General features: G+C 35.4%; 1 protein-coding gene across 1 annotated transcript in view; it reads left to right on the plus strand.

Annotated features, from left to right (window-relative positions):
* Positions 1-23,848, plus strand: part of GABRA4 (gamma-aminobutyric acid (GABA) A receptor, alpha 4) — a 64,802-nt gene extending 40,954 nt beyond the window's left edge. The window contains exon 9 of the mRNA XM_004681314.2: positions 21,400-23,848. Coding sequence (XP_004681371.1) covers positions 21,400-21,930 — 531 coding nt within the window. The 3' untranslated portion in view covers positions 21,931-23,848. The remainder of the gene's footprint in view (positions 1-21,399) is intronic.
* The last annotated feature ends 2,073 nt before the right edge of the window (positions 23,849-25,921 follow it).

The raw sequence follows: 25,921 nt of genomic DNA on the forward strand, positions 1-25,921 counted from the left end.
GTGTTGCACTTTAACCATTGTGCCACCAGGGAGGGCCCAACAACTGTCTTTTGATGTGAAGATGAACCATATATTCTACTTATACTTGCTTATCAGCTGGCTTTTTTTTTGGATAGCAAACAGGTAATTAGTAAGAAATTGTCCTAGTGAATATAGTGATTAGCATTTCTCAATTTATTAGTTTATTTGTTTAATTGTTTTCAAGAGAACATCTAAGTTGGAACTGAGAGTGTCAAAACCTTGTAGCTGTACTCTTTGTACCTGAGTTGATAAAGTCACATTCTCTATGGGCTTCTTAATGCTTTCAAGAGAACTGTTGTATTGGTTAATTTTATTTTGACTTGAAGAAGTCACTGCTTATACAAATGCAGAGCTTCAGCTGGCTCTTTCCATTATACATTATACCTAGTACACTATTGCTGTTTCTCTAAGCAAGAAACCCACTTTGCTAAAGCCTTGGTTTATCCTGAAAAATGTTAATGTGTTCTCTGCTTAATGTTTGCCAACAGGCTGATCTAAAAACGGCATCAAGGAGGTTACCTATTATCCACAGAATCAGAATACATTTGAGACTGAAATAGATTATGGTCAATGGGGACGTGATCTGCTGACAGAATGTAATATTAGTATCCCAGAGCAATTCATAAAAATAGAAGGAGATTTTATATGGTGAATCTTTTTTCTATTAGTTAAAAAAAATGAATCTTTTCTTTAGTAGCTTTCAGTAAGTTCTTTTTCTCTTGTTGTTATTTTTCTGCAGTGTTTATGAGTTGCATTCACCTTTCAAAATTCTATAAATCATTTGTACTTGCATGTTCGCAATAGATAAATCTTTCCTATAGTAACCAAATTATTTTATCAAATTCATTACTAAAGACATTTTTCAAATGTATTGAAACATCACTGTGATAGAATATAGAAAGATTTAAAAATATGTTTTCAGTCAAACATTTTTCTATGTGATTTTCAACATAAAAATATGTTTTCAGTCAAACATTTTTCTATGTGATTTTCAAATTCCTAGGTCATTGGAAATTTTAATTCTTTTTTCCACTAATGTATATTGATAGGTTGGTTTTTCCACTCTTTGCCTCCTACAGCCTGATTTATGCCTCTTATTCAAAACAGTTTTGAATTTGTTGTGGATATAAGTATCCTAGCTTGACTGGTAAACTATATAGAACCATGTAATGACCAAAGGGAGCAAATGGACTATGGTGGTGGAATCTGGGTGCTTATGGTAAGGATAGCTGAAAGTACTCCCAGAATACAAACAGCCATTTAAAGGAACATTGCCACAATTTAAAAAAAAAAAGTAAAATGAAATAAATGTAACGACCAGTCTTCTAGCTTTGAAGATTTCCAAAGTACTTGTATCAAATATTTCCTAATTGTAAACTAGATATATATGACTATTTGAGGATGCATTAAAGGTTAAAATTGCAGTCAGTAGGGGATATCAGGATCTCATGAGACAATTTAAGATAATCATTGACTATTATTAATTCCTGATTGCTATGCAGTCTTCTGTAGCCATTCAGTGCAACTTTCGACTCACAAGATTAAGCATTGTAACATGGGTTTTTTTTTTTTTTTTAAAGATTTATTTATTTGTGCATACAGAACTGGGGTACAGGCCAGAGGCTCAGGGGCGGTGAGAGGCTTCACCAGAGACAGAGTGGGGAACAGAACAGGCAGATCGACAAAGTACACTGCTGAGGGGAGCAGCGGGCGGGTCAGGAGAGGTCTGCCACGCCATGTGGTCTCCTCCGGGGCAAGCGGGAATCGAACTCATGCGGAAGTGGCTTTAGATTCTCAGTGCTGTGCTTTAACCCGCTGCGCCACCAGGGAGGGCCATGTAACATGGGGTTTTTAAGTTTCAAGATATAAACAATTGAAACAAACAAGTGAAAAAATTCCAGTTCTTCACTGTGCTGCAATGTTTTTGCAATGCGTAGATCAATTATTTAATAACATAAGGCACTCTGTTGCTTTAACATCGGAGATTTTGTTATCAGACTGTTGTCCTCATTTTAGAAAAAACAAACAAGAAACTGGAAAAAAAAAATTGGAGCTGAAACATGTAGAGTGAAATCAGATGTATGAAAGTAAGGAACATACTGAATAAAATGTCCTTTCTGCCTTGTGTGTTACGGAAGCACTTCAATTATTAAGATTTTTTAAGCAGTGATGGAAATACCCTAAGATTTCATCATTGGTGTTGGTCTGATTAAGGAGAGAAGCCAGGCTAGTATTGGGAAGAGAAATGTACAAATCTGACAGTCACATCCTCATAGAACATTGCTGTTGTTAGGGATTATGGTACTCAGACCTAATTTAGCACTGTGTTGTACAGCCTAATTCATTACAGAACTGTTCATCTCAGAAGCAGCTACATTAAATATGACCATTATGTGTGTTTATTTCACTCCAATCTACCAGCACAGCAGAGTGAGCACAATCACACATTCTCAGCAGTGCAAGCAATGAGATGGATTTTTTTTTAAACTTCTCACCATAATGTTCTTCCCCAATTTGAATGCTCCGCAATCTGATTATCGTGTTTACTCCATGATGCTCTTTCTTTGTGTCATTAATATTCTATTTTCTGGCTGAGGCTTTCCTTATTTATGATAACAGTTTGATAGATTTCTAAAGGAAGAACAAATGTGATTATTGTAGTGGTTAAAGTGCAAATTGGATGTTCACTGAAGTCTTATGGCTGTGCCAGATAAGTTGGATGGGAGCATGGTCCAGGCCCAGTTAGGTTAACTATTAGAACAATGTTAAAGACTATTGATAAGATAAAGACATTATTCAAGCTTCCTGGCATGAATGGTAGGTGAGAAACTAAGGTGACCAGACCATAACTCCAGGTGGACTGTTAGTCCCTGTCACAGCCTTGTATCTGGTGCTGCTCTTTCCAGGTCATGCTCCAGGCTGAGCAGCTACCTGTATTCATGTAGGAAACTCATTGATCCAGTTTCCAAAAAACCCAAAAATCTAAATTAGGTGACTGCATGGTAATTCATATATGGGTGTGATTTTAGTGCTGTTACTTTTATGCTACCTGAGTGCTTTGAAAGTTGACAACGCATGAGTAAAGTGGAATTTTGTTAAGCAAACAAAAAATTTAATCAGAAACTCATTCCAAGGTTTAATTTCAGTGTTCAGGTTTTTATTTTTTTTTTCAACAATTCATCAAGCTAGCATTAAAATTTGCTCCATTGCTTTTTTTAGACTGGTTATATTAACTGTTCCCTCCCTGGTTGTTCCACTGAACAAAGAGCCTATGGAACCTGTATCTCAGTTGTTTGATGCAATATCAGATTTTGCAAAAAAGTGTGTTGTGATAGAAAATTTCTCTTAACATTACATTAAGGTGCCTTTTCCACTGTTTACCACACATATGTTTCTGACAACGTGAGCTAGAATATGTTTACTCTCCCTTGAATCAGAGAGGGCTTGTGTTCTTGGTAGAAATGATGGTATGGGTTTAAGGATGCCTCTTACACTCCTTTCTTAGACCCAGCCCTCATCCTGTAAGGAAGCCAGGGCCACATGAAGAGACTAGAGACAGATTATTCCATCTGGTATGCCTGTATCAACTGACAGCTCTTGAGGGTGTCTTCAAGGTGATGCCAGTCCCAGCCACTCTGATAGAAAGCATTGTAGACACACGGGGAATTCCATAGTTGAGTGCAGGGGACCTCCAAATCCATAAAAGACAGATAATGTTAACATGATTGCTCTTGATTAAAGCTATGATTTTTTTTCCCCCTTTCTGTGGGTGTGGAGGTTGTTATGCAACAGTAGATAGCTGGAAAACACATGCTTTAAAATCAGACATACTTGAATTAAAATACTGATTCTGTCTTTTTGTAGAAGGGCGGCATCAAGACATTAAATTTCTCTTATTTGTTCATCTTGCAGATGCTTAATCGGAAATGCTTATCCTCAATAAATAGGTCCATATGTTCCTCCTTCTCCTTTTTCTTTTCTACCTTCCTTCTACCCTCCTTCCTTCCATCCATCTGACCTTCTTTCCCTTGCTTGCTTACTCCTGCCCTTCCCATCATCCCATGTAGATTCAACTGCAGCTGCTTCTGTGGTAGGCCATTTTAAACTGGAATATGTTAGTGGCAGGTGTGGATTTAATTGGACCTTTACTTAGAATGCAAACAGACAGCACTCAGGATGCATTTTTTCCCCAGTGAAAACTGCTGAGTCACTGGTTCCAAAATTGGCATAAAATATGCTCAGACCTTCCACAGACAGCTTGTGTGATACGATCAAGTGCCTTGGGGAAATGGGGTAAACACGTTTTTAAAAAAGGAATGTTTCCATCAATTCACAGTGAACATTATCTGAATTCAGTTCAGGCGAAGAATAACTTAAAAAGCTAGATAAAGGAAATGAAGGCATGAGCAACATGTTATTTGTAGGAATGACATACATTATCTCCTTGGCAACTGCAGGGTGGCATGCAATTTGGCAATCTATGTTGTGTCATCTTGGATGCCTGGAAGTCACTGTTTCCTATGGAAACAAAGGAAAGAACAACATAAGAAAAAGAGTTCTGATTTTAGTATGCTGGGAAAGTATTTTAAAACTAAGGCACCGGCAGGCTTCCACAGAACTCCGAATGGCATTAAATTTTCATTTATTAATTCCATAACACATTAGAATGTGAACAAGAGACAAATTTTCTTTCAGCCTGCTGAGTATTTTGTGCATGGTTTGTGGTCAAATGATTATGCAGACATTTGCCTGGCTCTTTCAATTTGATGGTGTTGGCTAAGTGCTCACAACATGCCAGGATCTCTGTGCACATGCGGTTACCTATTCATTCAACAAATGTTTGCTGAGTATATGCTCGTGCTTGGCATTGTGCCACGTATTGAGGCTACATAGACCTCTACCGTATGGCCCACATCCATCTTGTCTGTCATAACCACAAAATATGTGGCATTTCTGTATTTGAAGTAAATTAGTGATTTAGCAAGTATTCATTTGGTCTCAGCTTGGAGACCTGAGTAAAGCCTATTATACAGGAAGCTAAGAACAGAAATGAACCCAGGGCTGTACACTAGTGATGAGAATTGCACATTTCTCCCATCATGCTTTTGCTTTGGTTTGGGTTTTAAAGATCTTGTACAGTGATAACTTGTTTTCATCAACACCCTCCATCTGAATGGCTCCAAAATATTTATAATAGTGACTCATGCTCATTATAATTCCATTTAGTGAATGATTTGATGAAATTAAATGTCTAAAGTGAAGGAAACTCAGACTGCAATGTAGTTGGCTAAAGTTTAAAATTTTCTACTTTGATGAGACTCAGTGAAGTAGCAACATTAAAAAATGCTACAGTAGGGCCTCTCCCTGGTGGTGCAGTGGGTAAAGCACAGCATTATGAAGCTTTCTGAACCCACTGCAGCACGAGTGCAATCCCCCACCAGGGAGCGACCCTCTCCTGAACTACCCACTGCTACCCTCAGCAGTGTACTTTGTCAGTCTGCCTGTTCTCTCCACTCTGTCTCTGGTGAATCCTCTCACCCACCTGTAGCCTGGCTTGTACCCCAGTTCAGTAAGCATAAATAAATAAATCTTAAAAAAAAAAAATGCTACAATGGTAGCTTAAACAGTTGCAATGGTGCTACTTGATTACAGGATGGGATAACATTATGACTGGTTAGCATAGCTTCAGTGTTGCTAGAGTCACCAATGGGCTACTGGGAATTCTTCCATAGTGATGCTGGAAACAGTGACTTGAGGTTTACCATAGAACAGAAACTTGAGTTCAAAAGTTAACTTTTAGAACAGATAAAGTTAGCTTTTAGATCCCATTGATCTGCTTAGTATCTCCAAAGCATTGTCTTTACTGCTTATTCTACATTTATTTTCATCCTCATCACAGCAGAAGAGTTAGCATTTATAAAAATTTCTAGGGTCTTTTAAAGTGTAACTCAAGGCAGACTGCTAACATCCACTAATGAGTCCCACAAAAGAACCTTCTATGCTGACCTTCCAAATAGTAGTTTCAGGTGTTCTTCTAGCTTGCAGGAGTAGAAGTATATGCATGATTTTATAATTCAGCATTAAAATTAGCAAACAGATTTTACATCCTGGATTTTCCCCCATAGTGTCTTATTTTACTATGTCCTCTCTAAGAGCAGTATTTTAGCTTGGAATTTTCTTGGGTTTGTGCATATATTCATGGAAGATTAAAATAGCATTGCAGCTGTACAGAAAAACTGTTCTAGTGTATGCTTTGAAAATCAGCTTTTCAATAACTGATAGCTTTAGAACTATGATTGAGAGGAAAAATCCAGTCCTTATTTAACAAGCTATTTCAGCCACTGGCTACGTGTTTCAGGCAGTTTGAAGAAAAGACTCATATTTCTTATCACCTTGTTCCTAGAGAGAAAGGATGGTACCCATGGGCCTCAGACATTTTCTGTAGAGCAAAGGGCAACAAGAAGGTAGAGGTTTTTGCAGGAGGTGACTGTTATGCTCAGTAACAGATGTATAAAATGGGAGAGGAAAGGCATTTAATTCTGGTTATCAGTAATATTCCAGGGTTGACTCATTAAACAGTCCATTAACTACCATGGTGGCCCAGGAAGAATACTCTGCATAGAATAAATGACTGTCATCTGGTTTTAGAGTGGATTTAAATGCAATGCTTTTGGCTGTATAGCTTTGCCAACTACTCATCTCAAGAGACACATGTGTGAAGCTCTTTTTTTGCTGTTTGGCATCTATAGGAGGGAATGATTTTGTTGTTGATTTATTTCAATACAGTTTACTCATTACTCACTTGATTTCTATTTGTTGAATACTTTTTTTAGTGATCAGTGCTCTGTTAGTCAGAAGGGGAAAGAAAGCAGTAAGACAGTGTTACTGCCCCCAAAGATCACACAGTTGGGAAGACTACTCACAAAGCATGACGAATGCTAGGCTAGGAAAAAATATAGCTGTTGTATGAAGATTTATAATGGTCTTACTGGAGTCTCTTAATCAAGGACTCTAATGAGGCTGGTGGGGCATCAAGTTAAATTTTTCAAAAGAAGCAATGGTTAAGTTACCATCTTGAAAAGCATAAAAAGAGAAGCAAACAAGATGGAGGAAAGAAGAGAATATGTAAGACAATACAGCCTGTTGAACTGCAAGAAGAAATCTTGGCTAGACCAGATGTTTTAATTGGGTTCCCTAGGAACAAACACCATTGGAAGAATTAATGAGCAAGCAATTTATTTTGAGGTGACCCTAAGAAACTCTATGATAAAAGGGAGATGGAAAGAAATTCAATAAAACGTTACTACTGTATGCACATCATAGTAGACACTCTGCAAGGGTCTGTGTGGAATACTCCTGAAAACTGTCCCATGGGATATCAGTTACTTCTTGCTGATTAGATATATACAGAGGGATTAATTTCCTTGTGCTTTTCATCAGATTTTGCCCCCCACTTCAGTCAAGCACCAGTAGACAGAGAATGCCTTAAATGCTTAAACCATCAGTCTGTCTGGAATAATTTCCTGAGTTAAGCAAACGAATATGAGCCAGGTACTGATAGCATATATAAGACTAGGTGCATTGGTGGTTTGGCAGCTTAGGAAATAAAAGTGAGATGAGATTGGACTGGAAGACAGGGAATAGATCGGGTAGAATGTTATGTCATGTAAGTATTTTCAAATCAGTAGTGTCTCAACTGAGATTTTCAAGGAAGTGACATGATCAGGTGTGCAACACATAAATATTATTTAGTGGAGAGTAGAGAGAGGAAAGTTAGGTCTAAGAATATTGATAGCCTATTCAATAGTCAAATTAGAAATGTGGACTGCTTTATGATGGCAATGGAAGGAAGTTTGGAAAAATATTGAGAAAATTGGAAGAAAAATATTAAGACAAGAGGCAAGAATAGCTGAAATTTCATGATACGGAAACCTAGCTGGATAATGAGCTAGTCTGTAAAATGTAGAATATAGTGGGAGAGATGTGTTTGTTTGGATGAATGTTTCAATCACTGGATATAAATAGATTAAACTTTGGACACAGGCAAGAATGTATATTACATAAGGTAGGAATTTTGGATTCTCCTCCCACTGTTGCATCATCAAATCTCAAATTGGTGCCTGTCGTGGAGACACTCAATACATATTTGTTGAATAATTGAATGAATCAGTGAGTGGCTAACCGAATAAAGGAATGAGTAAATTACTAGCTTGGTATGTCTTAAGCATTTCTGAGTGATGTCCATATGGATTTAGAGTTTGTAGAGAGATGTGCTATGATATTGCTATAATGATGATAATCTAAGCTATTGGATAGACTTATTTATCAGAAGATTGAGACATCTGAGATGTCTGAGAGTGGAACCTTGTAGAAAGATAACATTTTAGGATTCAGAAGAGGGAGAGCATCTCACATTGGAGACTGGGAATGGGGAGAGGAAAATGTTTATATTATGGTGTTTATGGGAAAAGTTTAAAGAAGGAATGAATATGCAATCAGTGGTACTAAATCCTAGAAACAGGATGTAAGAGATTTTTTTAATGTGTGCTTTGGAATAATCCACAGAGTTTCAAGGGGAAAATGGGAAGAGAAATTATAAAAAACAACAATGAGTTGAAGAGAAAATGACAGTAAAGAAGTGAAACAGTAAATACAGACAGTCTGTTGGCAGTTGGTATTTTCATTTGCTCCTTTATAGTCAGAGAGTAATTTATGTTCTATGTTGAGAAAATGCCAATATTTTAAACAATATTGATATAATTAAATAGTATATATCCATAGGAGCCTTGATTCCATGCCTCTTTTCATGCATTCATAAACCCATATGGAACCTCTGAAATGGAAACCCTTAATTACCTCCTCCTCCATTTGGCAGGTTTGAGCAACTTGGATTTAGCTAGTTCTTAGCTTTGCCTATGGTATAGAGTTCATTATAGTAGACTAGGAAGCAAAATGAATTTTGAACAGAGTCACAAATGTAGGACTTCCACATATTTCTTACATTTCTAAGATGAATGCTATAAATATTCATGAATATTATTATAAATATTCAACTACCATTTAGTTCTGCTGAAAAAAAAATAGATATCTGACTATCACAATAATTTACATAGTAATATTCTACTTTGTAGGGGTTATCTGTATATCTGCCTTAGAATATAAAATGCCAACAATGTAGTAATATTTAACAAGTATTAATCACTTACTATATACTAGATGGTATGTTAGGTGTTTTAAAGAATCTAGTCCATCACTGAGTCTAAGTTGTTGTTAAAATTATCCTCACTTTACCCAGAAAGAATCTGAAATACAGAGGTTAAATGATTTCTCCAAGGTCAAACATTTAATGTAGTAAATTCCAAACCTTGAATTTACCTAATTTCAGGTCCTGTGGTTCTCACTTGATTTTTAAATACTAATATACTGCCATATAAAAATGATATTAAAGGTATATATTTGGTAGCTTTTAGATGTAAGATTTTTAGATGTAGATATTTATAGAGGCCACATTTCCCTTGCTGTTCCAACCAGATATTTGGGTCCTCTAGTTTTTGGCCTGCTTGAATGAAGTGGTTATCTTGATGGTAAACATTAATGTGCTGATGAGCCATTTGCCATAAATTGCAACTCAGCTACTGGTTCAATTCTTGCTAAATTTGCAATCTGCCTTTACTGAAGTGCAAAATTGGCTTTCTTGTCATAAAGTGGTAGAACATGCAAAATAGTCTAATACCTTATTTTCTAGCTCAAGTAAGATTAGCTAGGCTTAGAGAAAGTTTTAAGATTTTCACTTTGGTTGAACAGCTGTTTCAGCATGAGAGCGTTGTTAAATGTTGAATGGTTTTGACAATGCCCCATTGGAAATGATAGCAGATAGCATGGCACCTACTCCTCAGGACAAGTCAAATTATTTCCTGGAGAAAAACCAAATGACTTCAGCTACTTGGAAAGTTGTTCGATAATGTAAAAGCTACCAAGTGATGTCTTGGTACAATGTCAATTTGTTCTGCGACTTAATGGGAGTTTTACTGTAGATGGAGTAGATTTGCAATGAGTTATATTAACAGAATAATTCAATATATGCTCTATGCGATCTCTCTCTCTCTCTCTCTCTCTCTCTCTCTCTCTCTATATATATATATATATATATATATATATGCCTAAACACAATTTGGCACAATGCATTGCTAAAATTTATTAACTTTAATTATTTGTAGATAATCACGTGTTTGAAATATCCTCAAGTCAGACTATAACTAACGCTGAGGTTGTTACCTTCCCTATTTATAATTAAAGTTTAAATTGCAGCATCCTATAAAATGGGAGGAAAGTGGTTCAGTTTTGTCGTAATCGAATAGTAAATTTTTAAACATTTTTATTGCTGTATTCCAATTTAAGGGAGTTTGTTGAAGAAATTTGGGCATAACTTTTGTCTTGCAGAAGAACATCATAAAAATATTTTTGTTATATAGACGATGTAGATATTGAGTAATATATTGATTTTTGTTTAATACAACTTGAAGAGGAGGTTTAATTAAAAAAGAAAAAAGCATGTATAATGGATTTTATTTGTTGTTAAGATAAAATTTTCTTTAGGTAATTCATCAAATGTGGGTCTATCCATAAATATTTAAAACTGACTATAACTATGACTATGACTATATTTGGGGTGCAAAACAATATCTATAAGCACCTAATTATAATTACTTACCAAAGAAATAGGAGGAATATTGGAGAGGGTGGAATCCACAAGAACAATAAGAATTGAACAATTTTCATATACACTGAATAGGAGGGAATGTTTAAACATGGGTTGCTGTGGACAAATTTCAGGCAGACTCTCTTCTGTTTTCTTTCAATTCCATGAAATTTTGTATTTATTGTTGTAGGTAACTCTTGGTGTGGTTAAAAGTATGGACTTGGGGTTCAAATCATGATCCTAACCCTCTTTAACTGTGTGACCTTTTTAGGTTTCATTGTCCTCACTGAAAAAGTGAGAATATTAAAATTACCTCCTAGAGGGAATAGGAAATATATGAGGTTATCTATCAAACCACTTAGTGAAGTAAATGGTCCTTAGTAAGTGCTCAATGCATTGCAGAAATGTTGATAAATATTCAAGATTTCTATCTAACAAAGTTAGTAGTATCAGATATTAATTTTGTTAGTGTAGCCTCTGAATGTAAAGTGCTGCCTTGATTGTAACTCAAAAGAATTTAACAGTAAAAAGATAGCAGGGGGCCCTCCCTGGTGGCGCAGCAGGTTAAAGCACAGCACTAAGAACCTAAAGCCACTTCCGCATGAGTTCGATTCCCGCGTGCCCCAGAGGTGACCGCATGGCTTGGCAGACCTCTCCTGACCCGCCCGCTGCTCCCTCAGCAGTGTACTTCATCAGTCAGCCTGTTCTGCTCCCCACTCTGTCTCTGGTGAGTCCTCTCACCCTCCGCAACTCTGGCTTGTACTCCAGTTCTGTATGAATAAATAAATAAATCTTTAAAAAAAAAAAGATAGCAGGACTTTAGAAAATCCTTATAGAATTTCAAATTTCAGTTCACTGGGAAGTGTATGGGCCTTCCTTATCATGGTACCACTGGGAGAAATCTTTGAAAATTGTTTCTACTACCATCAGTTACTTTCTTCCCTATCCCACACTCCCTCTTTCACCTGGTTTAGTCTAACTCATCCCCAATGTTACAGCATATGTATGACTATTATATGATGCCTTTGCAGCAACCAGACTGGTTAACAAACTCTTTCTAATTCTTCCAATTTTCTTTTATATTTTTCATCAATTATATAATTTTAAAATAATTATTGATAGAAACTGTAAGAACTGATTTTTTTTCACCTCTGTATTCCCAATGCCCAGTAAAATAACTTGAAAGATTGGACATTCAATATATATTTGTTGAATGAGTAATTAAATGGGGTGAATCAGTGTCTTAATAAGTTCTTCATTGCTTATGCACTTAATTGTGGATCTTTTATTATTCACTTCCAACAAGAGGTATTTGTTTTTTCTAAAAACAGATGTATGAAAGCTACTATAAATGTTTGATTCAGCAGGCAAACTGCCTAATGTTCCAAAATATATTATCAGCAAGGTAAAGTTCTTGGCTCATCAAGGTTTTCCTTACACTGCATAGCTATGATTTTACAAAAGGAAGTGGTTGCTAATGCCAGGACTTAGGAAGTCCCCAGTCATTTCCTGCCCAACAGAAGTAGGTTGAAGACCTAGTCTTGATGAATTACTCCTTTTTAGATAGTGCCTCTATTGCTTTTGCTGATGCAGATAAAATTTGACTCAGAATACTTGTTATGCTAGTCTCCTAATGGGCTGGCATGGAACTGAATATTTCTGGATGGCTATTTTATCATAACACAATTTTATTACAATAAAATTATATCAAGTCTATACTAAAAACAGTAGAAGAAGAAGAAACAGGCCCTCCATGGTGGCACAGTGGGTTAAAGCACAGCACTCAGATGATAGCTACTTCAGTGTGAGTTTGATCCCCGGCCTGGGAGCTGACCCACATAGTTCAGCATACCTCTCCTGTGTCCCCACTGCTCCCCTCAGCAGGTGTTTCATTAGATCTGTCTGTTCTGTTCCCCACTCTGTCGCTGGTGAATTCTCTCACTGCCTCTGCCCCTCTGGCCTGTACCCCAGTCCTGTATTCAAAAATAAATAAATCTTAAAAAACAAAACAACAACAATAAAAATACTATCCAAATGTTTGAATGTAACTTTCTGCATATTTTGAAACTGAAAAAAAATTCTTTTTTTTTTTAAGATTTATTTATTTATGCTCACAGAATGGGGTACAGGCCAGAGGTGTTGGAAGGCATATAATAATAATATAATATAATATAATAATATATGCCTCACTTTCATTATATAACCAACATCTTTTCTGGACATTGAAATACTTGTGGGTGTAGTCATTCCTCCTAGAGCATGCATTTGGTTGTGGTAGTTAGTTAAAATCCTGTTAGCTGAGGGGCTCTCCCTGGTGGCGCAGTGGGCTTCCATCACCAGGATTCACCAGAGACAAAGTGGAGAACAGAACAAGCAGATCAACTGAAATATGCTGCTGAGGGAAGCAGCGGGCGGGTCAAGAGAGGTCTGCCACGCCATGTGGATCTCCTCCCGGTCAGGCAGGAATAGAACTCATGCGGAGATGGCTTTAGCTTCTTAGTGCTGTGCTTTAACCCGCTGCGCCACCAGGGAGGGCCCGATTTTTTATAATGTTTTATCAGATGATTATATGTTACGGCAGAATTCCATTAGGGAATCAGGTAGCACTCAGAGAGGAAGAGATCTTTATTTATGCCAGCAAGCCCTGAGGAGATCTTTCTGCGAAGTGTGAGCCCTGAGCATTAGATAACAGAGTATTTATTGCCTCAATTGGGATACATTTACACTTTGAAGCAAGCAGAGAGTACAGAAGCAAGAGATTCCTAAGTGTTTATCTGAGTGTGAGTCAGGTGTGTGGCCTTGAGAAGATTTATCAGTTACTCCCTGCAACTTTCAGTCTGTATTTAGACTTTTTCTTGACATAACTTCAGACATTTTCACTTCACATATACTAATTCTACAGTGATTATTTAAAACATTTATATAAAGTGTGAAAAAGTAGTTAAAATTGCTATAGATAATACTTTTCCAGTATTTAAACAAATGCTCTGAAATTCACAATGAGTGTATACACACAGAATCACACATAAGTCATAATCTGAAGAGAGACTAATATACTCAGAGAAAAACATTGGGCAATTAAAGAATTGCTCTGAAGCTAACTTCAAACTAGAACCCAGTTAATTAAATTTCTGTGATTGGATTGAAGAGAAGCTAAGACAAATTCAAGAGGTATCCTGGAGGAATCTTGTGTCTAGGCAACTTGCATATTTTTTAGATAGAGGATGTAGATAATGCCCCCTGGTGGATGTGAAATAGAATTTCATTCATCCAATGCAAGTAAAAATATTACAGAGAAAGCAATGCTTAGTTCACGTCAAAGAGATCTCATTTTCTCTGTGTATTTTGTATCTTGACCCTTCTCAGGATATTGTGTTACCAGAACAGACTAGAGACAAAAATATCTGAAGAGAATCACATATCAGTTCAGGTTTTGCTTATTTTTCTAATAACTAATATGAAAATATTAGTTATCCATTATTTAAAAATCTTAGAATTTGTGTGGCTTGAATTTACTGGAGATAAATGATTATTTTAGTCTTCACAGGATTACAAAACAAGACTGAATGTCTGAAATAACAGAAATTTATTTTCTCGTAGTTCTAGAGGCTAGAAAATCCAAGATTAAGCTTCTAGCAGGGTTTTGTTTCTGATGGGAGCTCTCTGCTAGTTACCTCTTGCTGTGTTCTCAGATGAAACAGAGAAAGAATGCTCTGGTGTCTCCTCTTGGTCAGAAAACCAATTCTATCTGATCAGTGTTGCATCTTTTTTACTTCATTTAGCCTTAGCATTTCCTTAGTGTAGTCACATGGGCAGTTATGACTTCAACATATGCGCTTTAAAGAGACACATTTCAGCCCATTGCTACAATTGTGACCTCTTAATATTACCATTTCTTTTCTTTCTTAGATATTTGTCGAAGTCAACTGGTGTTCTTTATTGTACTTCATTGCCATTTTGGTGCTCTTTATTGCCATTTTCTTGCTCCAGCTTATCTGTGGATGAAACGGGTAGTTTCAGACCAATATCTTCGCAGATACAATTATTTTTCATATTCCATTATATTTAGAAAGTGGGCCAGCTAAAAATGAGTTGACAAAGTTCTAATTGTGAGCCAATGCTCTAAATATCTTTTTTTTTAAAAAAATAATATATTTTTTTACATCATTTTCTGTCTTTTTTCCATCGCAGTTGTTATCACTTTCATTACATAACCAACATCTTTTCTGGACATTGAAATACTTGTGGGTGTAGTCATTCCTCCTAGAGCATGTATTTGGTTGTGGTAGTTAGTTAAAATCCTGTTAGCTGAGAGGCTTTCCCTGGTGGCGCAGTGGGTTAAAGCACCGCATTATGAAGCTCTCCGAAGCCACTGCAGCACAAGTTCAAACCCCATCATGGAGCTGACCCACATGGCGCGGGAGACCTCTCCTGACCCGCCTACTCCTACCCTCAGCAGTGTACTTCGTCAGTCTGCCTGCTCTGCTCCCCACTCTGTCTCTGGTGAATCCTCTCACTCGCCATACCACTGGCCTGGACCCCAGTTCTATAAGCACAAGTAATGAATCTTTTAAAAAAAGCCTGTTAGCTGGGCACCAGGTACAGAAGAACTACTCAGTAAAGTTTGCCACTATAATTGCTGTTGTTGCCATAGCTGTTTTTTCTAAGAGTTTTTATATATTTAATACTAATTATTTAATATTAATATTCAACATTATAAATAATAGGATATAAGTACATGTAATATATAATACAGTAAAATAGCATAGTAGTAGGGTTTACTTCAGTGTTAATTCTTGCTTTTACTTTATCCAATATGTATTTTAATTTTGCTACAGCATTTTCTATTTCCTTGTATTTTTTTTTTTACTTTAGCCAGTAACATCCTTTTTTTTTAAGATTTATTTACTTTTGTATATAGAACTGGGGTACAGGCCAGAGGTGCAGGGGCAGTGAGAGAATTCATTAGAGACAGAGTGAGCAACAGAACAGGCACACTGATGAAGTGCACTGCTGATAGGAGCAGCAGGGAAGGCAGGAGAGGTCTGCTGCACCATGTGGGTCACCTCCCTGGGTGGGAATCGAACTGGAGTTGAAGGGGCTGCATCTGGCTTTATAGTACTGTGTTAAAACCCTTGCACCACCAGGGAGGGCCCCAGCCAGTAACATCCTTTCGTGACTGGCTTCACCAGAGACTGTATTTTGCTTCAATGTTCTACTGCCTTTCCAATTAATAATAACTATATTGTCATAAATGTAGTTATATATAGAAAATAATTTCTAAAATTTTGTGGGCTTTGTGTGTATGTGTGTGTATTAGTGTGTAACTTTCTTCTTGGGTGTGAGTGTGAGGCAGAATTGTATTATCTGCCCTTTGCTGGATTATTTCTATATAATATTAATTTGCTGTCTAGTATATACTTCCATTGGTTTATTATTACTTATTCATTATTAGGAATCTATATTTATTACTTCTGTTTTAGTAAGGACTTTGAAATTCGAAAAGATTAAATAACTTGCAAAGTATTTCAGAGCCAGTAAATGTCTAATTCATTGTTTGATTCCAGGTCTGTTTGGTTTTGAAAGCCCATAATCCTAACCATTTAGTCAGTGTTTCCCAATGTCTATAACATAATTGATAAATAAGATAAACAAGACCCAAGGCTGATTTTTATAAACTAGCTGTCAGGTTATTTTTATAAACACTTACCATAGCTACAATGCTGCTTTTCATTATTGAGAGAGAAAAGATTGGTCTAGCTTAGTGTTTCCATTCGGAGAAAGTGACAGGAATGTCCTTTAACCTCAACTCTCAAGGATGATGTTGACAGTATTGGTGAACTCAGCTTCTGGAGCAATTCCAGGTAGCATTTTGGTCAAGTTCACTTGACCTACTTGAGAGCTGCTCTGGCTCAGACTAGTGAAGTCTCTGACAGAGACTTCCTAAGAGTCCTACGTTTTAAACATACAAAAACATTGGCAATTAAAAGCACTAGGTGTCATTCTGACACAACACAAATCACAAAATCACATGTCTTCAGGAAATACTAATATTTTAAATCTTCAACTTTTAAATATGTAAGGGCAAAGGGATCAATTTTGTTAGATCCTGATCTCTGGTAATTCCAAATTGAAGACAGAAATATCTTATCTCAGTGCCTTACTTTGAAAGTAATATTCCTCTAACTTATGTAAATACAAACATGAATTAAATGTGAACTTTGGGGGGAAATGAAATCCAATAAATAGAGAAATTAACATTTTTATTCCTTCATTTTGTTGCCCAACATACGACAGAATTCCCTGGTATCTGTTTATGAAATATTTTACATGTTTATTTGAAATTGATTTTTTCCATCTCTCTGCAGTAGCATTTTCTAAAGCCACTGTTGATAGTCCTTAGTAATCATTAGCTTGGGGTTTAGTTTCAGCTGCTTTACCATACTTTGCTTGCTTCCTTATTAAATAAGATGTGGCAAACCCCTGAAGCCCTGTCAGAATGGCTTGAGTAAGTGTCTTTACACTATTGGATTTTTTTTTCCTCTGTGACTCATTGAAATTCTAGAGGATAAACCTGTTCATTGTTAGCCTTGTTTGTTTTTAATTTAGAAGCGTTAAATTACATTTTATTAAACTTCATTAGCTTCGCAAGAAAGCAATATGAGCGAACATAGCTAGCATTCTGCAAATCTCGTCTAAGTCACTTTATCTCATTGCTGGTAAACCAGTAAGTTTTTGTTTGTTTGTTTGTTTGTTTTTGCAGCTGATAATACTTCTTTCGAAATTTTGTCATATCATGATTGACGAATTGCTTGGATCTGCCCCTGTTTGCCTGTTGCTGTTTTAATATGTTGGTAGTGTTTGAATCTGCCACCTAGCATCTCTATCCCACCAGTTTCCTTGCTTCGAGCTGTTGTGACTAATGACAAAGTGATTTAATACTAAAACATTTTTTAAAATTCAAATGATGCTTAGGTGCTTCATTTGCTTGTATCTTCTGTGTGCTGCTGAATACTGATGCAACCCTCTCCCCTCTACACTCCAGGAAACATTATTATCATTCTAACTGACATATTAGTTTTTCCAAAACTTGAATCTTGTGTGTGAATATTATTTCTGTTGGGTCTTGTGCCAGGTGGGTCAGCAGATTTTCAGTCCTTTTGTGGCTTGTCATCATGGAAAATGACAAGTATTTCTTATAGAGCAGTCCTTGAGACATTGGTACAAAAGTGCCTGAGTATCATTTGGCTGCTTGAGAGAGAGTAAAGCTTTAAGCCTTAAATTAGCCTAATTCTGCTTGCCTCTTTGCAAGTTCTGATACATAGAATATTGGTATTTACTAGGAATTCTTAGAGTTAAGACTGAGTTAAGATAATGCACTATCCACAGTATTTTAGGAATGGATAGTAATCAGATAGGATTTTTGACATTTTAATGTCTTTCATTTGAAAAAGAATCTTGAGTCTGTACTATACCATTTCATCAACATGTGTTAAACATCATGTAATTGCCAGCTATGTGCTCTTACACAGTAAATTATCCTAAAAAGAATATGGATAGTCTTTATACTCTAGAATTTCCTTAATACTTTTAAACTGAAATAAAAATGTTCACTTTGTTTTCAAATAGTCATCCTGGTGACACTTTATATTGCTCACTCCACTTTCATAGTCTCTTGTATTGTTGATGGTTTTTTCCAACCACTTTTGACTAGTCCTAGTATGTCGACTTGGAATCATTTCCTTTAGTCATATTTTTCAAATTTATTTCTTTACTTATAACATGTCTACTAATAGATGTCAGAATGGCATTTTTAAACTCAAAAATATGACTCTTACAAATATGGAATGAGCATATGCCAAAGTTTCTTTATGTCATTACTTAATGTGAGAGCTACTTAAATGGTAAAACTGCTTCAAAATTACTTTAAATAGTACGTGGCCATTTTTGTTTGAAGGGGAATAAAGTTGTTAGGGTATTCTACCCTAACGTAATATCGACCTTTGGTAGTCTTTCCTAGTATAAGGGATTCGACAAGTGAACACGCAATTTTACAATATTTTCACTCAAGTATATTCTCTTCGAAATTTACTATTCCTTCAGTGGACTTGTTAAAGAGTGTTTCATTATGATCTTAATATTTCTGACTTCTAAGTCTTGAATAATTTGTTTTAACAACACTGTGCTTGACTCTTAGAAGTACTTGATTGACTCAAATGGGTAGGTGTAGTTTGATTGGTTCTTGGCTCCCTTCTCCAAGACCGTGCATGGGGGCACAAGGTGGAGACTCAGCACCACGCCATAGACTTCTAGCCAGTCATGAGCTTTCTCCCTGCTTCTTCTCCCTCTGCTGTAAAATGAGGAACTAGGATAAATTGATTAGCAAAATGTCTCCTTGTTTTAAAATGTCATTTTTTGTGTGTTTGTTTAAAAGAATGGGGTTAGAAAATGAAGAATACCTTTGTTCTTTATCTGGTATGTAGAGTTAGGCAACATTTCTTCGCTGGCCAGCCTTCTAGTCATCCACAATGTCTGAAAAGTCAGAAGAGTCTTGGCAATGCCTTCTGTTAGGGCCCTTGATCTGATTGGTTTATATAATTTATAGAATGTCACAACAATATTGGCTAACAAAAAATTACAAAACCTCAGTGGCATATTATTAACATTTCTTTTTTTTTTTTCTTGTAAGTATTCGTCAGCTGGGAAGCACTTTTGGTCTTGATTAAACTTGACTGAGTTCATTTTCTCTTAGCTGGGACACACTCATGTGTCCAGTCATCAGCTCACTTATGAGTGATCCATGATAGCTTCACTGAAATGATCGACTCTGCTTAAAAAAATCTCACCAGCTGGAATAACCGGTTAATGCACAGCACCATGAAGCTATCTTTTGCCATTGCAGCACAGCACAAGTTCAATCCCCAGCCAGGGAGGTGACCCACATGGCGCAGCAGACCTCTCCTGATCCACCTGCTGCTCCCCTCAGCAGTGTATTTCAGTACATCTGCCTGTTCTGCTCCCCACTCTGTCTCTGGTGAGTCCTCTCACCCCCCCCCCTTTCCATACATTTGGCCTGCAGCCCAGTTATTCTATGCAAAAATACATAAGTAAAATCTTAAAATATATTAAAAAAAAATCTCACCAGCATACTAGAGCAGCCTTATTATTGTGGTATTGGGACATATGTGAGAGAGAATATGGGAGGGAGCAAGCAAGCACTCTTAAACCTTAGTTTTTAGCTTTATATCAATTTTTATTTAATTGTCTCCACCAAAATTACGTGCCATATGCTAGTTTACAATTACTCGTGAGTTCATCCGTGACCTGCCTTGGTGAAATCCCCAGACACTTGCAAGGAATGTTTTCTAAATCTTTCAGACTACTTCAGTTTTGCGCTTTGTGAAATTTTTTTTCTTTCTTTTCTCAGTCATCCTGAAGTCATAGTTCACAAGTGTATGAGATATGATTGAGCACTTTCAGTGTTCTTGTTGTAGCACTGAAAAAATAAAAAACTTTCATTGTAAAGCTTTCATTGTAAAGTGAGCTTTCAGTTAATTGCATATCGTATTATCTTGAATTTTCCTATAGAATGGCTCCTTCTAATGCTGAACTACTTCTTGTCTCTTTCCTTTACTTCTCTGTCTCTTCACCCACCATTTACTTCACCAAATAGTAATGGGTAATGGTATAGGAAGTAATTACAACTACTTTAACTTTAACATAACTTAGAATAAACATAATTTAGGAGGAAAAATTTATTGCAAACCATCTTAATATATTCTGAAGTCATACATAATTATTTTGGGGTTTCATTTGAACTACTGATTGGATAGTGTATATTTGCCTATCAAAAGATAAGGGAATTAATTTTTAATATTTACCATACAACTATATTCAATATAATATTTACATATAAATGAATTTCAGGAAAATAGTAAATTGCATTTTGGTTTAAGCACTTTTTATTGGTAAATAGTTTAAACTCACATACTTATGTAAAGATATGATGGTACTATTTATATATGCCTGCTTCAACATTTTATTTAAAATGTTTTCTGTGGCATTTTATTTTTTGTGTGATGAAAAACTAAAATGGACCAGAATTTCCAGATTTTATAATAATGTATATAACTGCCTGAGCAAACTTATGAAAGTAAATTCCAGGGTTTTAGAAATTGAAACTTTTGGTGGTATTTTTTTTTTCAAAGATTTCATGTCCATGATAGTTATTCTATGCAGAAGAGTAGGTATGATTCTTGCCATTTATTAGACATACATATATAAAATTCATTGAATGCAAAAAATGTACCACAAGATATTGTTTATAGTAAATTGAACAGTTACACTATTATCATTAAGAACTCTTAAAACCAACCATAATCATAGTTAATAGCCCTATAATTATAAGCTTTCTACTGATCGAAATTCTAATTTCTTATAAATTTTAATTTCTTATAAGAAATTCTAATTTCTTACAAGATTTTTAATTTAGAGTCTCAACTTTGTACAAATTCTTTGTTAGCTGGGTATGTTCAAGCTTTTACATAAGCTGAATAACTGGTTTATTTTGGAAAGTTTATATCAGGGAAATAGTTAACTTTAATGATTTGATTCCTTTAAATTTTGTGTAAGTATACATAAAATTACATAACCAATCAAATATTAATATACCTTTCCAGAACACTAATGCCAATATGAATATGAGGAAAAGAACAAATGCCTTGGTTCACTCTGAATCTGATGCTGGCAACAAAAGTGAGGTGGGAAACCATTCGAGCAAATCCCCCACGGTTGTTCAAGGATCTTCTGGAGTCACACTGCAGTCTTACTTAGCTTCCAGCCCCAACCCATTCAGCCGCGCAAATGCAGATGAAACTATATCTGCTGCAAGAGCACGTCCATCTGGGCCTTCTTCTACTCCTAGTAGAACTGGGTATACGCCACAACAAGCTTCAGTTGGATCCGCTTCTACCCGCCATGTGTTTGGATCAAGACTGGAGCGAATTAAGACCACAGTTAATACCATGGGGGCATCTGGGAAGTTGTCAGCTGCTCCTCCCTCTGCTCCACCACCTTCTGGATCTGGCACAAGTAAAATAGACAAATACGCCCGCATTCTCTTTCCAGTAACGTTTGGGGCATTTAACATGGTCTATTGGGTAGTATATTTATCAAAGGACACTATGGAGAAATCAGAAAGTCTAATGTAATTTTGTTGCTATAGTTGTTTCCTAAAAGATAGAATTAATGCAGACTGTCTTTTTAAATGTTTTTTAAGATATAAATATTACTCGTTACTAAAATAAAAATTCGACGTGATTTTCCCCTTAAAAACAAGTCAAGACATTTATGGGAGAGTTAATTAGTTCCTCAATGAAATGAAAGTGAGCCATCTTTCATTTCAGAAAGGTGATTTAAATAGAATCAATTCAGCATTCAAATAAGATGGAATACAGACCATCCTGAAAATTTGAGAAAAGAGAATAGCGCTATTACAGATACGTGCTATCTATTTATGCATTGAAACTTGAAAGCAGATTGACATTTTAAATTATACTTTATGAATATCAACCCATCACCCTAAATTTTCCAGTGGCACTGCCCCTAATCAGAATTATTTATCGGATATCATATGTGGTGATCTTTGGACATACTCTTAGTACCTGCAAGAAAAGGACTTTCCTTGTTAAATTATTAAATGAAATATTTTTAAAAGGAATATGGAACAAAGCAAACACTGACCAGTAAAGTGAAACCGCTGCTGCATCAAAAACAGAGATCAGGGAAAATAAGTTCCCACTCACGTTTGCCAAATAGGACTTACAGTTGACTTGAAAATTTGTGCTCTGAACCAAAGTTTAACTTACTGTATGAATTCTTTTCGATAATAGTTCACTCAGTTATGTATTCTTTCAGCATATTTATTCAGCACCTACCATGTTCCAGGCACTAGACACTGTCTCTCTAGGAATGCTTTTTCACCTTTACCTGCAATATTGCTTAGGTGGTAGAACAGTCAATGCATGCTAATGAATCCTAGATTAGCCGAGGACATTGCCCTCTGTAGTGGAGGAAATGTATTAGCTTGAAAACATACTCAAAATATTTGTTTCTCCTACATTGGTAAAGATATTGTGAACGAGTATATATGTCACATCTAGTTCACATATTTGAGATAAGAAAACAATAATACAACTTCAGCAATTGACTTTCAAAATATAATGAAGATGTGATGTGGATTGTCCTCTAAGTGAAAAGCACTTTGTACCTGAGAGTAGAAACTGAGCACCTGATCAGTTGATAACCTGTCTCAAATTTGAACAGAATCATAGAAACATCAGAGTTGGGATTTTGATACACAATGCTTTTTTCCAGCTTAGTTCTACATTAGTTGTGAAATGATAAATTCCAAGAGAAGTTTTTGTGTACTTCTGGGCAGATTTGGTTTATTTTTTTAGGTGATTTTGTAAGATTTCATCATGAAGGTGAGTATTATAAAATTAAAGGAGCATCAAAGGAATGGGGTAAAGAAAAACATATACCCAATTTGTCATGCAATTTATCAGGATTTTCATGTGCTGACTTTTCTTTTTCATTAGGTAGGCTTAACAGTGGAATTGAATTTCTTGCAGTTGTCCCATATGGCTAACTCTAGGTCTGATTTTTTTGTTGTGGCGTTTCTTCCGGAGTTTCTTTCTCTTCCCTCATCTTAATCAAGGTTTGGTGAATGAATGTGTTTTGGAATTTTGGTGGGAGATCTTGATAGAAATGGCCACCTTATAAGCAGGATCTCTTATTTTAGAGAAGAAATGGTATTAATTGGCATTGGGCTTTTCAGTTATCGTCCATGAAACCTGTAAAATGTGTAAATGCCAAATATTAATTTTGAGTCATAACTGAAAATTCCTCTGGGCTCTCTCTCTAAGTATTGCCTACATTCAATAATTGCAAGGCAGAAAGATGCTTTAGAAACCCAGTCCAAAATCTCATTATTTATAAATTGATTTCATTAATATGAGGCCTGGTAAAATTTGTACATATGTATAAATTTAATAAAGAGAACTTGTACAATAAATCTCATCATAAAGTATTTCATTAATGTGAGTAGATTTCTGTATTTAGGATATGTTTGAAAATGTTATTAGAAGCTATTCATTATTCCAATGAAATATTTATTTGGTGAGAAACATAAACATTGCTTATATTTTGGCCAATTCTTAAGGATGACTTCATTGATTAATTTTTTAGATTCTCCTCTTATAATTTTTATAGATTATAAAGGGGCAAAAATAAATGATTTGGATTTGTATACCAGAAATCCAGGTCTCATAGTTTTTTCCTTACCTCTAAATATAAAGAAGATTTAAAAGTATACTAGGTAGTCAAGTACACACAAAAGTCAAAACTCACTAAGAATTTTTAATGGCTAATCAAAAAATAAATTGACTAGAAAGTCTAATTAGTTCAGAAATGAATTGTTTCATTTGCATGTAATGATAATAGTATATAGTTAATTTCCCCTAACTTAATTTTTTCAAATTAATTCAAGATGAACATTTTTATTTTGGTCATTTTTTTGTCTTTCCAAAAACTCATAAAAACACTATTATGAAAAGCCAGTCACTTTTTCCATTAAAAATCTCACAGGAGTTAATAGGGGAGCCCAAGTCATGGAGTTTGTGAGGAATAATTCTGACTTAACGTTGGTACCTTTACATGTCTCTGTCTTTTAAAGATAAAGTACAGAATTGATTTACTCAGTACCAGAGTCTGTGATCTAACTTTCAACTCCAAGTTTGCCATTAACTGCTACTTAATTACTTCCAGTTTCCTCCAGGCATTTCTAGGTAAAATAATTTATTTAAATGAATTATCCATTGTTTTAAATAACTTAAACTTGTATATATACATTGTAATTTGAATAATGTATATATTAAATTGGACTCCACAAACCTGGAGTTAGCATAGACTCATCCTCTATTTCAGAAGAAAATGAGTCATTGAGAAGTTAATGACAGATATGAAAGCTGGAATGAACTTTAAAAGATCATTTTTCAATCACCTCACCAATGGCCATATTTCAAGAAAAACAAACAAAAACAAAAACAAATTGTGAGTAGTCAAATCAGCTTGGTCTAGAAATAAAATGGGAGAAATAAAACTCGCCTGTTCCCCACTCCTCTCCACTTCTGTATTTGTGAATAATTCCTGGGGGAAGCACCAATTGAATAAATGGGTCATTTGATTATAAGGCTTCACTTAACTTCTCCAGGTTGATTCACTACTTACAGTAGATAGGGAGAAGTAAATAATATTTTCTTTCATTTTTAATCTCCGATTCCCATAGTTTATTACATATTGACATACTCAATATTCTTGCAATAAAGATATTTAATACTTTGTCCACAGATAGATATTTTAGAGAAAAAATGATTTTACTTTATTGGTTAATTATTTTAAGTTAATGACATGTTTCAAATTATAGTTTCTTTAACTTAAAAAATATGATCTCTCCATTTAGATGAAATATATTCTTTTCCATGGAAGATTGTTTTATTCTTTAAAGATTGAAGAATATTTCATCTTTTGGGGGTGAAAGGGTTATTTCTCCTTACTAAATAAGCTCCTGTCCAATGTTGGGAACTATGCTCTGCTTAGATATACACAGATTTATGAAATAGTTTCCTTTCCTTATAGACAAAAAACTATAGGTGTAGTAAGTGCTTCAAAATGCAGAGTAGGCTGAGACTAGGGTAATGTGTTACCTGCGTAACAAAAAAATACAGGGGGTGAAATCTTCAATAGTCAAGACAAATAATATTTTTAAAGGAATATTTTTAAAAATGAAAATTCATTTAAAATCTACTATGAAGAAAACATTCAAACTTTAAAGAATTATGGGATCAATCTTAATTTTTTTTTACATAGGTTCTAATATAGGTCAGCATGTGACTGATCAGGAGGGTTATTAAAAGGATGCAAATAATTTTAAAACGTTGTTAAAGGGCAATTCAAAAGAGTGATGGCAGGGATGATGTCACAGAGAATGTATTGAATGGAATTCTGTAGAATAATATGGACTTTGAGTCCCTTTACCTATACCAATAAACAAATCAACAATGAAAATATACTTTTACCACCTCCTGAAACATTAATAGAGATAGAGACTTGGAACTTAAAGTTAACTCTTAGAAATAGTTT

Source organism: Condylura cristata, unplaced genomic scaffold (assembly GCF_000260355.1).
Source record: "Condylura cristata isolate star-nosed mole 26May11 unplaced genomic scaffold, ConCri1.0 scaffold00012, whole genome shotgun sequence".
NCBI lineage: Eukaryota > Metazoa > Chordata > Mammalia > Eulipotyphla > Talpidae > Condylura > Condylura cristata.